The 16,039-nt window shown below is 42.6% G+C and overlaps 1 protein-coding gene across 1 annotated transcript in view; it reads right to left on the minus strand.

Annotated features, from left to right (window-relative positions):
- Positions 1-5,543: 5,543 nt before the first annotated feature.
- Positions 5,544-16,039, minus strand: part of LOC141133514 (uncharacterized) — a 67,842-nt gene continuing 57,346 nt past the window's right edge. Inside the window, exon 5 of the mRNA XM_073622940.1 lies at positions 5,544-9,519. Coding sequence (XP_073479041.1) covers positions 9,371-9,519 — 149 coding nt within the window. The 3' untranslated portion in view covers positions 5,544-9,370. The remainder of the gene's footprint in view (positions 9,520-16,039) is intronic.

Raw genomic sequence — 16,039 nt, forward strand, 5'->3', positions numbered from 1 at the left:
GACCAGGACCACCAGGATGGCCACCACACTAGACCACCAGGTATGCCCCCTAGACCCCCAGGGAAATACCAATATGTGACAAGGCAGCTGCCAATCTGTGCCCAGGCAGCTGCCAATCAGTGCCCACTCCAATGCCTACCACTGCCAGTGCCACCAGGGATGCCTATCAGTGCCTCATATCAGTGCCACGTATCAGTGCCCAGCAGTGCTGCCTATCAGTGCCCAGCAGAGCCGCCCATCAGTGCCACCCTATCAGTGCCCAGCAGTGCCGCCTTTTAGTGCCCATCAGTGTCGCCTATCAGTGCCACGTATCAGTGCCCATCAGTGCCCAGCAGTGCCGCCTATCAGTGCGCAGCAGAGCCGCCTTTCAGTGCCCATCAGTGTCGCCTATCAGTGCCCATGAGTGCCAAACAGTGCCACCCATGAGTGCCCATCAGTGCTGCCTATCAATGCCCATCAGTGCTGCATATCAGTGCCACCCATCAGTGCCGCCTACCAGTGCCCATCGTTGCCGCATGTCAGTGCCTGCTCATTGGTGCCACCTCATCGGTGCCGCCGTATCAGTGCCTGTCAGTGCCGCCTTATCAGTGCCCATCAGTGAAAGAGAAAACTTACTTATTTACACTTTTTTTTAACAGAAACAAAAGCAAAACTTTTATTTTTTTCAAAATTTTTGGTCTTTTTTTATTTGTTTAGCAAAAAAAAAAAAATCGCAGAGGTGATCAAATATCACCAAAAGAAAGCTCTATTTGTGTGAAAAAAAATGATAAAAATTTAGTTTGGGTACAGTGTTGTATGACCGCGTAATTGTCATTCAAACTGCGACAGCACTGAAAGCTGAAAATTGGTCTGGGCGCCTGATAAGTGCTTCCAAAGTGCTGCAACGAGGGCATTTTTAACCCCTTCTAAAACGAGCGGCACTTTAGTGCTAATGCGGCTGTGCCCCCAGTGTGAAAGAGGTCTAAGAATGAATAATAGTAATAAGAGTGATGATAATATTAACTTACATTAACCACTTCAGCCCCGGAAGATTTGGCTGCCCGATGCCCGGACCATGTTTTGCGATTCGGCACTGCATCGCATTAACTGACAATTGCGTGGTCTTGTGACACTGTACCCAAACAAAACTGACGTCATTTTTTTTCTACAAATAGACTTTCTTTTGGTTGTATTTGATCATCTCTGCGATTTTTATTTTTTGCTCTATAAACAAAAAAAGAGCGACAATTTTGTAAAAAAACACAATATTTTGTACTTTTGGCTATAATAAATATCCCCATTTTTTTTTTTTTTTTAAAAAAGCGAATTTTTTTCTCAGTTTAGGTCGATATATATTCTTTTACACATTTTTGGTAATAAAAATCACAATAAGCGTATATTGATTGGTTTGCGCAAAAGTTATTGCGTCTATAAAATAGGGGAAAGATTTATAGCATTTTTATTATTATTATTTTTTTTACTAGTAATGGCGGCGATCTGCGATTTTTATCGGGACTGCGACATTATGGCGGACACATTTTTGGGACCATTGACATTTATACAGCGATTACTGATTACTGTAAAAATGTCACTGGCAGAGAAGGCGGCGATCAAGGGGTTAACCGTGTTCCCTGGGTGTGTTCTAACTGTAGGGGGAGGGGACTGACCTAGAGGAAATTACAGATCGTGGTTCCTAGCTATTAGAAAGTCATGATCTGTCTTTCCTCAGCTCACAGAACAGGGATGTTCTGCCTCTCCTGCCCGGAGATTGCTTGCGGCTGACGGTCATCGCCACCGCCGGTCACGAGCATCGGCACCCCCGCGATGCAGCAGGCGTGCGCCAGCTAGCCCGCTTAAAGCGACCGACGTACAGCTACAACGGTTCTCCCAGCGGAGCCAACCTGCTGCAGTATAACTGCAATGGCTGGTCCGCAAGCGGTTAAAATTTAAATTACAGCAGAAGGAAAAGTCTCATGTATACCCCTGGGGCAGACTGTACAGAGTGTGTAATCACCAGAATATTTGGAGATGTAAGTTAATGTAAAGGAAGAGGAAGTGAGCTGCAAAAAGATGGTGAATAAATAACAGAAATAACACCTAAGAAATGGATGTTACCATATGAAAAGTGTGATATGATAAAAACATGAACTGAGAGAAGTGTTACATCTAAACTGGGGACAAAAAATAGCCAAATGCCGCATACACACGATCGGAATTTTGTTTGGAAAAAGATATGATGGCTTTTCTGACGGGATTCCGCTCAAGCTTGGCTTGCATACACACGGTCACACAAAGGTTCTCTGAACTTTCAACTGTCAAGAACGCGGTGACGTACAACACTACGACGAGCCGAGAAAATGAAGTGCAATGCTTCCGAGCATGCGTCGTTTTTTTGCGCATCGAAATTGCATACAGACTAATGCCCCGTACACACGGTCGGATTTTCCGATGGAAAATGTCCGATCGGAGCGTGTTGTCGGAAATTCCGACCGTGTGTGGGCTCCATCGGACATTTTCCATCTGATTTTCCGACACACAAAGTTGGAGAGCAGGAGATAAAATTTTCCGACAACAAAATCCGTTGTTGGAAATTCCGATCGTGTGTACACAAATCCGACGGACAAAGTGCCACGCATGCTCAGAATAAATAAAGAGATGAAAGCTATTGGCCACTGCCCCGTTTATAGTCCCGACGTACGTGTTTTACGTCACCGTGTTCAGAACGATCAGATTTTCCGACAACTTTGTGTGACCGTGTGTATGCAAGACAAGTTTGAGCCAACATCCGTCGGAAAAAATCCTAGGATTTTGTTGTCGGAATGTCCGAACAAAGTCCGATCGTGTGTACGCCCTATAACGGAATTTCCGATAGGAACTTTTTCCGACAGCAAAATAGAGAACCTGCTCTCAATCTTTTGCGGGCTGGAATTCCGCCAGCAAAAGTCCGATGGAGCATACACACGGTCAGAATTTCTGACCAAAAGCTCACATCCGACTTTTGCTGGCGGAATTTCTGATCGTGTGTATGGGGCTTAAGGAGGACTCTGCAGACTCTGATGTAAGGGAGAACTCTGTGGACTCTGACATAAGGGATGCTCTGAGAACCCTCATTTAAGGGGGAACACTGAGAACTCTGATGTAAGGGAGAATACTGTGGCTTCTGGTGTAAAGAGGAACTCTGATGTAAGGGGTGCTCTGAGAACCCTGATTTGCCTTAGTGTACTCACTCAGATGCAGGAGAGAGAAGGGGGGAGACTTCAGTCACAGACAGAGATGGATGGTGAGCTCACTCACTCCTTGGCAGTCAGCACCTCTCATCCAGATGTATCTGAGGCTGCTGGACTTCAAATTTCCGGCCCCAACTTTCCTTTTCTGAGGCACAGTGCTGGGGATTGGAATGTGGGCAGACACAGATGTTTAGGGGCGGAGGAAGAGTTGCAGATCAAGCCCTCTCTCCTCTCCTGTCTGCTTGAGGGGGAATTGTTGGTACTGGCCTGGGCGGTGTGAAAGAGAGTGTGTAACAGACAATCTCAGCTTAGACAACTGCAACACTTCTGGGAAGCCATAGTCCAGTCTGAATGATGTGTCTGGGTTTCAGGCAGTTTGAAACCCGGACGCATGATTTCAAACCCGAATTGTCCGGGTGAATCCCGACAGGTGGCAACCCTAGCCAGTAGGGATGTGGTTCAGGCTTGCTGCTACCATGAGATCAGGGCAAATACTGCACAAAATTAGCCATAATTAATAGCCCAGCCTTTGAACTTGGTTGTCTTAGAAAGACCATCAAGGGGCTTTTTTATAGGCCAAACCCCTTACTATAGAAGAGTGGGTTCCCATCATCCATATTCATAATGTGCTCTAGCTATGATAGGGAAAGCATAGGGACTGGGAGTACTAATGAGAGTGCATAGGGAGAGATTAGTGTAGACTTGCAGACACTGGTGGGTCTCATAAAGGACCTGTAAACCCTATAAGGGCTCGTTTACACTTGCTTCGACTTCAACACACTTTAAAGCGCCTACCGCCTACATGCTTTTTTGATGTGTTTTTGATGCTTTTGTGATGCTTCGGTGATGCTTCGGTGGTGCCAAAGCTGAATTGAATCCTCTCGAAAGCTTCAGGTGCTTCAAGCAAGCTTTGTCATAGACTTCTATGGAGGCTTTAAAGATACTTTGAAGCACCACTAAAGCTACATGTGATATCAATTTTGAAGCAAACCAAACACAAAGTGTAAACAGGACTGTAAGGCCTGATTCACACCTATGCATTTGTAGAGCTTTTTGCATTTTGCTGATTTGCACTACAGAACATGTTCCGTAGAAAACCATGTTAGATGGACTGTAGTGCAAATCTGCGTATAGTATATATACTGCTGTTCAGAGTATATAGTGCCTGGGGGACCCCCACGCCATTTAAAAAAAAATTTAAGTGCGGGGTTTCCCTTAATATCCATACCAGACCTGAGGGGCCTGGTATGGATTTTGGGGGTGACATCCACACCATTTTTTTTGGTATGTTTGATATTTTTATTTATATTGCCGGGATCCAACAATACATTACAGCCGCGAGCAGTTTTAAATGACATTTTTTCCTTTACAGATGTAATTTTGCTGTTATAAATACTTTACATGCATACTAAGGACACCCCACAGGCATGATATTTAAAGGAATATTTCATTTTTATTGTTTCACTTTAAGCATTATTAAAATCACTGCTCCTGAAAAAAATGGCCATTTTTAAAACTTTTTTTTGCATTGATACAAATCCCCTGGGGCAGGACCCAGGTACCCAAACACTTTTTATGACAATAACTTGCAAATAAACCTTTAAAATTAGTACTTTTGTTTCCTCACGTTCGTGTCCCATAGACTTTAACAGTGTTCGCGTGTTCGAACAAATTTTTTGTCTGTTCACACGATCTGCTGCAAACCGAACCGAGGGGTGTTCGGCTCATCCCTATTTGAGAGGGATATCTAGTTTAAGCAGTTGGTAGGAGAGGAGAGTACGCCAAGAGTTTAGTGGCTGGTATCGGGTGAGGCACTTTATTATTCTTAGTGGGGGACAAAAGAGATACTGCTAATAGGGCCATGAAGTCCTGTTGTCTTATGAAAGTTTGTTCTATGGTAAACCATAATTTGTCCTCTGATGGACTGATCCAAATATTGTATGTATTTTCCTGTTATGAGCAACATATATATCTGTGGCATCTATGATCTGCATGAGTATTATTAACATAGTCCTATTATTATTATTACTATTGTTTTAGTTTTTATGCTTCTGTTGGCTTGAATTGAGACATTTGGCAATCTTTGAAAGTTGCCAACACCTGACAAACTTTGCAGGCAAGATCAAAATCAACGTAACACAATGCAAAAAGATGCAAATGTGATCCAAAATTTAAATGTCTACTACATGGTTTTCCCCAAGCGTAAAGTAGAAACATTGACTTTGTAAAGCATTTTGAGAGATTTAACAATGCGACAGATTTAACATTCCTCACACCTACTGTAGATTAACAAGGCCTAATGGATTATATTTAGCATAATAATAAATAACAGAAAAGTTTGGAGTTTGAAAAAACACTTTATTTTATTTTTATTTTTTTAAACATTTTAAAAGTGAAAGCTTTCAAAATGCATTAACCACTTTATCATATCAGGCATTCGTTATGATGATATCTGATTTGTCTCTATGCAAAAAAGAGAGTTGTGAAGGGTTAGACATTCTAGTTCACTCAAGTTTTCCCATTCGGGAGATTCAGAAAGAAATGGAGGGGAAATCCAAAATTTTAGAGTTGTCTCTAGAATAAGAGGTATTGGGAAATCTTCCAAAGTAGATACTGGAAATTTCTCCAATGGTGCACAGAGAGCAAAAAAAAACCTGATATAGGTTTTAACCCTTCCTTGCTCTATCCAAAACTAAAAAAAAATCAGACAAAGGTGTCTCCAAACTTTTTACACTGATTGATGGCAGACACCGGAAAACACAAGTAGTGGAGAGAGTAAAATGATACAGATGGAAAACTCAAAGGGGTCTCCAATGATGTAATAGCTGATAAGAAAGGTTGGCATTTAAAAAAAAAAATAACATTTGTTTCTTTTGACTTTGTCTGTTGATGGTAGGATACTCAACTATCAGTAGAGTTGTTCATGTACTTTGTCCAGAGAACTGGCCAGTATTTCTAAGAAACATGGAGGAATGATGTAAGAACTTTCTTTATGCACACAATATGATTTTGCTTTTAATTTACATTTTGTTAACATTTTGTTTGCAATTAGATTTTATTAAGAATACAAAGAACAGAACTTGTAATACAAATTACAAAATAAAGAAAGATCAAGAATATGGATCTAACACATAAAATGGTGACAATACAGACTTAGGTACACAAAGAATTCCAGAGACCCTTGTATGTATATCTCCCGCCCAATGTACTATCATCAGAGAGACCACTTGCCTAGGTCCTACAACTGGGGGAACAGGTCTATGTTGCTGGGGAGTGGAATCTGTTCAGTGAAGTGGAGTGCTGGAAGTCAGTCCAACAGTGTCTGGGAGGACATAAAGGGGTTGATTTAAAAATCTGGTGCAGCTCTGCCTAGAAACCAATCAGCTTCCAGGTTTTTTGTTAACGCTTACTTGAAAAAGCCGAAGTTAGAAGCTCATTGGCTACCATGCACAGCTGCACCAGATTTCACTGCACTCTCTGGTTTTAGTAAATAAACCCCAAAGGGTCCACTTTTCTCACTGCAAAGGTGACCTGTGAAAGTGACCAAGAAAGTACAGGGAGAAAGGTAAGAAAGATCCACACATCAAGACAAACCAGGAAACAAGGGGCTAGGTAAGGAGAAGGATGGCAAGCAGAAGTGGAAGAAGAGGAGGACTGCCTCATATATACTTCCACATGTTATCATTAACCATATGTTGCAAGAAAAATGAAAGGCAAACCTAGTCATTGGTAAAATCACACCAGGTTTCAGAACTCATCAATATCCATGAAGATGATCCAAGGAGTCTATCACTTGAATGTATTCACTTCACTTGAATGTATTCGTAGGTATCATGCTGGCATATCATCAGTTCCTCCACCATCGTCATTCAGCAGACCTTACCAACCCACTCCAGTCAGAATCATGATAGTGTGCCAGTGTTAGGGTTGAGGGCTATTTTATTTATTTCAACTTATACCCTGTACACACGGTTGGATTTTAATACGGAAAATGTTTACTGGGAACTTTTTGTCGGAAATGCCGACCGTGTGAAGGCTCCATCAGATGCTTTCCATCGGAATTTCCATCACACAAAATTTGAGATCTGGATCTCAAATTTTCCGACAACAAAATCCGTTCACATAAATTCCGATCGTGTGTACACAATTCCGACGCACAAAGTTCCACGCATGCTCGGAATCAAGCAGAAGAGCCGCACTGGCTATTGAACTTCATTTTTCTCGGCTCGTCGTGAGTGTTGTACGTCACCGCGTTCTTGACGTTCACAATTTCCGACCACCTTTCCGTGACCGTGTGTATGCAAGACAAGTTTGAGCCAACATCCGTCGGAAAAAAATCCATGGATTTTGTTGTCGGAATGTCCAATCGTGTGTACGGGGCATTAGTGGTCCTGCCGATAGGGATGAGGTTGGGGTTTGTGTGCTTTTATGGGTTTGCGTTAAACATGTGTGTATGTTTGCAATTTGTGGATCTGCCCTATTAAAGCAGAAATTTGCCATAGTACCCATAATACCCCGCCTGATCTTTGAACTTAGGTAAGCTCACTTAGATGAATTGCAGAAGAGCTGTCACATCTGCCAACACTCAACAGTGTCACGCTAACTTGCACAAAAATACACACAGCCGTTGCGTGTGGGTACTCAGCTGCGAACCCTGGCGCGCAATGATGCAATCATGTGCATCATGGTGCACGCAATACGTGACTGGTCTTGGCGCCAAGTGACCTATTTAATGGCAGTAGTCTGGTCCACATGTTGCTGGATGATCATCAGCCCCCCCGTGTGTTCCTGTGCTCCAATGTATTCTATTATTGGATTCCCCGTTACCGATGCAGCATGTCTATGACCTGTCTTGTCTCCATCCCTGGCTCTGACCCCTAGCTTGTTCTACTGACTCTGCTGCTGCCTGATTACCCATGTATGAACCTATCTTGCTATCCTCTCTCTGCTTCTGCCTGATCACCTGTGTATGACCCAAGCTTGTTTTATGATTCTGCTTCTTGCTTCTACTCCTGGCTGACTTCCCGTGCATGACTACTGGCCTGGCTCCTGACCCTGCTTCCTGTCTCACCCTGCTGCCAAGTATTGTCTGGTACTTCTGAATGACATCTGCCCTGCAGTGCATTCTGCTCGTCCGGCCCTCATTTGATGTACATCATCTCAGCACTTCAGGCTACCGCAGCTGGTAACCCACTTAGCCACAAGGGGAGCCCTCTTAGCATTCCGGCCTTTGACCAGGTACGTGACAGATACTCTTTAATCCTGAGATAATGCCATGTAAATTAAAACACCAGGATTTTCTTTTCTGTATTTAGAGTTTTTTTTTGGTGATACTGTATATGCTTGAACCTACTGTATGTGTGTGTGTATATATATATATATATATATATATATATATATATATATATATATATATATATAGTGCCACCCTATGTACTTTAGATATTGTGTTTAATTTTCATTATTTTTGGAAATATGTGCATACATTTTCTGCATGTTATTGCAATGGCAGTTAACAGTTGCATCACTTGGGTCACCATGGGGAGTTGCTCTTCCTTGGAAGGCATATGGACATTATCATGCCCATGGATAGGGATGATAGTTTCCGCCCAATCCTCCACCATAGCCTTGCATTTTTCTTTTTGGTCTCACCCATCAATGTCCTCTCTCAGACTGTATTGGTGCAATAATGGTCGGATTAAGGCTGGATGATAGGACTGGAGCTAGGAGACAGGCTTTTCCTGAAGACACTTCCTATGAAATGGCACCGACCTGTTTTGCACATGTGCAAGTTTCACAGTTAAAGTATATATATAAAAAAAAAATCTAAGAATCTAAGATACACAGTACTGTCTCTAATATATATATATAATATATATATATATATATATATATATATATTCTCATAAAAACAGGCACATTTACTTTTGTTCAGCAAATGAAGAAAAAATATTTTTAACAAAAAACACTGTGCTCCTTTAAATTGTTTTGTTTTCATAATTTTCACCATTTTTTTCTCTATAAAAAAGGATGAAAGTTTATTATTGACAGTATGGTATCAAGTTTAAGCACCTTAAGCATCTATTTCCAATAAAGCAATATTAGGAGGACAAAATAAGAAGCAACTGCTAGACAATTGTTATATAAATGCTAAATAATTTACATCAGGTGGATCTCTTGGTGTTTTTGGCTCTTCCATACACACAGCCCAGGACCACTAGGATGACAGCGATGAAGAATTTTACAGCCACATATGCTGCTAGTACTAAAGCTTCTTGACCAAAACTGGACATCTGAGGTGGTTCTGATGGTTCTGTAAAATAATTTGGATGTATGAATATATCGTAGAATCAAGTACAATATGTTCAGGTCATATTCAAACTCAACTTTCACCAAAAAATAATATGACACATGGGGGAAACTGTACTAAAACGTAGACATGTGCACTACCGAAAAATGTGTGTTGTTTCATTTGTTTTTTTTTCCGTTTATTTATCAGATCATTCATTATGATCAGCATTTGGTATTTCGGATCATTCGTAACTTTGGATGCATTCGTATTCGTTCCATTCATGAACAGTTACTTTAGCCAAATTTGAAAGGAAATTCTAGTAGAAATGTAAATCTAATCTATTCCAAATTAGCTGCTATGGCGACCCGAATAGAAAAATTACTGACTTCAGCTATTTTACCTATAGTTTAATAATTTATAATAAATAATAATAATAAAATATAATAATAGTTAATAATTTAATCATAATAGAAAATCTGAAAAACAAAATTATCTCAATGTAATTGATTCGTTAAACTCGTAGGTTGATTTGTTTTTCATTCTTTCGGATTTTCGTTCTTTTGAGTTTTCGTTGCTTTTGGATTACCATTCCTTTTAACAATTCGTTTTTGTATGCATGCGTCAAAAGAGTCTTTTGTTCATTCAGATGCTTCCAAATGAACAAATATCCTGAATTTTGTCCTAAAACGAATTTGGAACAAAACAAATTGCACATGTCTACTAAAACTGGAGCACACATAATCTGGTGCCGCTGTGCATAGTAACCAATCAGCTTCTATCTTCAGCTTGTTCAATTAAGCTTTGCCAATAAAACCTGGAAGCTGATTGGTTACTATGCGAAACTGCACTAGATTCTATGTGCTCCAGTTTTTGTAACTCTCCCCCATAGAATATATCAGCTACACAAAGCATTATGTAAATTAATGAGTACACCCCTTATATTGAACATTCTGGCTATCACCTACTTTTGTTTTTTCTATTACTTATGGTAAAAGTTAAAAGCTTTGGAGTATTTTCACTTTGGAATTTTTTTTGTGTGCAACTTAAAGTAGAATTCCAGGCTAAACCTAGTCTTAAAAATGCCCCCCAAGGAGCAGAGCACCCCTGCCCCAAAGCACCGCCCATGTTGGGGGCATGCCACCTGGTATGGTGCGGAAGGGGGAGATGCTTGCTCGCCCCCTCCTTTTCCTGACCTTCCCGGGCTGCATGCTCAGATAAGGGTCTGCCATGGAATTTGGGGGGACCCCACGCAGTTTTTTTCCCAATTTTTTTTTTTTGCTGGAAAGTCTTTTTACATGATTCACCGGTTGTTAAGGACGCAGCAGCCGGTTTCCTGACCCACTCCTTAGCAACCCGCTATACACAGTGTGTTTAAAGAGAAAAAAAAAAACGCAAAATGCATGAAAACTTCATGCAAAAACAAGGGTTAAAAGTGCAAAATGCACTGCAAAACACACCAGAAAAAGCATCAAGCGCAGCTGCAAAGATGAGAACCTAGACTAAACCTCCACCACAAGGACTGACCATTTGGGCACTGCCCGAGGGCTCGGGGTCAGTAAGGGGCCCCGTTCCCAGCATCTCGCAGAACCATGCTGAAGTTTTCACTCATTATGCTCCCTGGGGCTCGCTGCTCTGGGTGCCTGACCCTTCACAGCATGGGATCTTATTCCCCTGGAGCAGCCGGCAGCAGCGTCACGATCACACAATGAAAGGAGGGGGGGGTTGGGGAAACGGTCAGCCTCTGCCCTCTCCATAGAGGACACATAAGATTGTCATACTGAGGGATCGGGGAACAAGTGCATACCTCCTGACTTTTGAACTTCAGAATGAGGGACACTTAAGGTAGGAAGTGACTGGTAGCGTGGTACATGCACCACGGTAAAAGTGGGTGTGGCCAAACTCTTGGGAGGGGCTTAATGGGTACAGAGTTTAGGAGAGTGCTAGATACAGAGTGCAGGGTCCTGGTGTGCATTATGTACAGGAAGGTGGGTTCTGGAGTGTGGTATGTACAAAGTGCAGGGCACTGGAGTATGTTATTCACAGGGTGCAGGGTTTTGTAGTGCATTATGTACATAGTGCAGAAGAGCGCTAGCCAGAGAGTGCATGGCTCTGGAGTGAGTTACGTACAGAGTGCAGGGTTCTGGAGTGAGTTAGCTATAGAGTGCAGGGTTCTGCAGTGAGTTACGTACAGAGTGCAGGGTTCTAAAGTGTGTTACATACAGAGTGCAGGGTTCTGGAGTGTCTTATGTACAGAGTGCAGGGTTCTGGAGTGTTACGTACAGAAAGGTGGGTTCTGGAGTAAGTTATGCACAGGGTTCAAGAGAGCGCTAGGTACAGAGTCCATTCATCTATTGACATCTCACTATTGCATCTATCCTGAGCTATAACCTCCACACATGCAAAACCACACACACATACAAAACCACACACACACACACACACACACATACAAAACCACACACACACACACACACACACACATACAAAACCACACACACACACACACACACACACAAAAAATCTATTTCAGGGGAAGTGGCGCTGTTCAAAAGTGATTAATTGTATGTGGACCCACTACACTATTTAATCTGAACAGCTCTCCATAAAAGTGCAAAGTGCTTCAAATAAATAAATATAAAGTCAGAAGTCTATATATAAGTGTAGGAAAAAATTGTGAATACATGGAAAATAAATATAACAGTGATAATACACCACATCAAGTAATGATATAATACGACGTGCTAAAAAAAAGGGGGGGGGCGACACACACACACACACACACACACACACACACACACACACATGTACAAAACCACACACACATACAAAACACAACACCTCTCCTCTGCCCTCCCCTTCCCCAAAGCTCCACCATCTTCCTCATGGTTATCTTTGTAAAAGTACCTTTCTGTGACTGGCTCTGTCACAGCTTAGTTTTCTTTTTCAGTGCACTAAGTCAGTGCACACTCTTCTAATTTCCAGCTCTCAATCTCCCCTCCCTGAGTAGGAAGGAGATAAGGATAACGGTGCAGCTCACCCCCCCTCCTCCCCTCGATCATGCTGCACTCATAGACCAGCTCTTGTCCCCTGCTCTCAGTGCAGAGCAGAGAGGCTGCTATAGGAGCCGTGAGGGAGAGCTGTTACTTTTAATGTCAGAAGAAATGCTGTGAGTGCAGGGCTTCCGCATAGCTGAAAAAAAACCCTGGTCAGTAGGGATGAGCCCAATGTTCGAGACAAACGTAAGTTTGACTCGAACATCGTGTGTTCGCCAAATAGCGAACATTTTGGGGTGTTCGCGGCAAATTCGAAAGCCACGGAACACCCTTTAAAAGCCTATGGGAGAAATCAAAAGTGCTAATTTTAGAGGCTTAAATGCCTTTAAAGAGGGGGGTGGGGCCACCCGGTGACGTAACTGGGTGACCCCCGCCCCCTCTGATGCTAAGGGATGTCCCCGTGCGTCAGAGGGGGGGTGGGATCACCTGGCGACGTCACCGTGTGGCCCCGTCCTCAGTTATAAAAGAACTGTTACCTGAGAGGACGGTCATTACGGCGGGTGCCTCCCATGGAGGCGGATCGGTGGCGGCCTGCATTTTTTTCTTTTTCGGTCCGTCGGCGGAGCAAGAGAAAAAGACTACGTGGGACATTTTTATTTTTTAATAAAGGAAGGTAGAATAATACTTCGCAAATATATAACTAAATAAAAATGTAAATTGAAATGTGACAGCAGCTACACAGGAACGTGAGAAAAATTCAAATACAAAAGGTGCAAGAAAATGTAGTGCTAACAAAATGTGTGCACAATTGATGAGTGCAATAATAAGATAGTATAAATAAATATTCCAAGTCCAACATGGTGAAATGAATGGATATATAAAGGTGAAAAAATATTTATGAGAGTCTATATCACTAATCTCAAAAAATGAAAAAATATATACCGTATGTAGAAGTCCGCAAAAATGAAATGATGATCTGCCAACGTGCAAGATGCAATATGTAACATCAACAATGGTGAATCCTGAAAGTGAATGAGATTGAATACTCTTACCGGAGCAGATGGACCTGGATGTCAGCGACACCGAATCATAAAAACCTGGACAACCGAATCAGTGGCTCTCGGAGTCTCCAGTGATGTCTTCAAAGGACCTCATGGAGCCCGACCAAACTGGAAAGGCAACCATCCAAAGGAACACCACGACAGCTCTCACCCAAGTACAATGTGTATGAAGAGAGGGGGGCTCCAATAGTGTAGGTCAAAAAAGTAGGTTTACTAAAACCATCAAACATAGATAAAAGTGATCACGGTGAATAAAAGCAATGTGGGGAGCGATGAACTTTGTCCGATGCGTTTCGTCCTAATGGGACATCTACAGGGGTATATTTATATGGGAATATTTATTTATACTATTTGATTATTGCACTCATCACTTGTGCACACATTTTGTTAGCGCTACATTTTCTTGCAACATTTTTTAATAAAGGACTTGTCCCCAAGCCATGTCTTGTCATTTTTACCATTTTCACAGACCCCCACAACCACTGGGCAAGGGTTGTGGGGATGAGGCCCTTGTCCTTATCAACATGGGGACACGGTGCTTTGAGGGGCTACCCCAAAGCACCCTCCCCATGTTGAGGGCATGTGTCCTGGTACGGTTCAGGAGGGGGAGGGCGCTCTCTCGTACCCCCCCTCTTTTCCTGCGGCCTGCCAGGTTGCATGCTCGGATAAGGTTCTGGTATGGATTTTTGGGGGAACCCCCACGCCATTTTTTTTTAAATTTTGGTTCAGGGTTCCCCTTTATATTCATACCAGACCCAAAGGGCCTGGTAATGGACTGTGGGGGAATCCCATGCCGTTTTTATCAATGACTTTTATGTGTATTGCCGGGACCGACAATTCATTATAGCCGCGAGTAGGGATGAGCCGAACACCCCCCGGTTCGGTTCGCACCAGAACCCGCGAACGGACCGAAAGTTCGCACGAACGTTAGAACCCCATTGACGTCTATGGGACTCGAACGTTCGAAATCAAAAGTGCTCATTTTAAAGGCTAATTTGCATGGTATTGTCCTAAAAAGGGTTTGGGGACCCGGGTCCTACCCCAGGGGACATGTATCAATGCAAAAAAAACTTTTAAAAACGGCCGTTTTTTCGGGAGCAGTGATTTTAATGATGCTTAAAGTAAAAAAAAAAAGTGAAATATTCCTTTAAATATCGTACCTGGGGGGTGTCTATAGTATGCCTGTAAAGTGACGCGTGTTTCCCATGTTTAGAACAGTCCCTGCACCAAATGTCATTTTTAAAGGAAAAAATCTCATTTAAAACTGCTTGCGGGTTTAATGTCATGTCGGGTCATGGCAATATGGATGAAAATCAGTGAGACAAACGGCATGGGTACCCCCCAGTCCATTACCAGGCCCTTTGGGTCTTGTATGGATATTAAGGGGAACCCCGCACCCAAATTAAAATAAGGAAAGGTGTGGGGCCACCAGGCCCTATATACTCTGAACAGCAGTGCAAACAAGACAGGGACTGTAGGTTTGTTGTTAAGTAGAATCTGTTTGTAATTTTGAACATTTTTAACGTGTTTAGCTCCAGCCAAAAAATCTTTTCTAAGCTTTTTGGAAAACATAGGGAAGGGTTATCACCCCTGTGACATTTGTTTTGCTGTCTTTCCTCCTCTTCAGAAGATTTCACCTCACTTTTTTGTCCCAATGAAAAATGTTTTTTGAAAATTTGGGTTTTTTTGTGGAACAAGGATTGGAAAGCATCAGTGGAAAGGAGAAATTGTTTTCCCATATTAACTCTTACAGGAGAGAATTTCCCTTCCTAGGGGTAGATTTCATCTCACTTCCTGTTGTCTCCTTCCGTTTGCAAGTAGGAGTCATTTGTAAGTTAGATGTTTGAAAGTAGGGTCCTGCCCTATATACTCAGCAGAAATTTGGGCCTTAGGTATTGCTGTGGCCACAACACTGTAAGCCCTCACAGGGCCCTGCTGTGAAATATTAGATCAAGAATTGTAATTACATGCCCCTGTTGAACAGGAGCTGAAAAATTAGGCCTTAGGCACTGGTGCTGGTGCCACAACACTGCAACCCCTCACAGACACTCTAGTTGGAACGCAGGAATGAGCCCTGCTGCAAAGTATTGCTTCAAAAATTGTAATTACACGCCCCTGTTAGACAGGGGCAGAAAAATTGGGCCTTAGGCACTGGTGCTGGTGCCACAACACTGCAACCCCTCACAGACACTCTAGTTGGAACGCAGGAACGAGCCCTGCTGCAAAGTATTGCTTCAAAAATTGTAATTACACGCCCCTGTTAGACAGGGGCAGAAAAATTGGGCCTTAGGCACTGGTGCTGGTGCCACAACACTGCAACCCCTCACAGACACTCTAGTTGGAACGCAGGAACGAGCCCTGCTGCAAAGTATTGCATCAAAAATTGTAATTACACGCCCCTGTTAAACAGGGGCAGAAAAATTGGGCCTTAGGCACTGGTGCTGGTGCCACAACACTGCAACCCCTCACAGACACTCTAGTTGGAAT

This window comes from Aquarana catesbeiana, linkage group LG03 (genome assembly GCF_042186555.1).
Source record: "Aquarana catesbeiana isolate 2022-GZ linkage group LG03, ASM4218655v1, whole genome shotgun sequence".
NCBI lineage: Eukaryota > Metazoa > Chordata > Amphibia > Anura > Ranidae > Aquarana > Aquarana catesbeiana.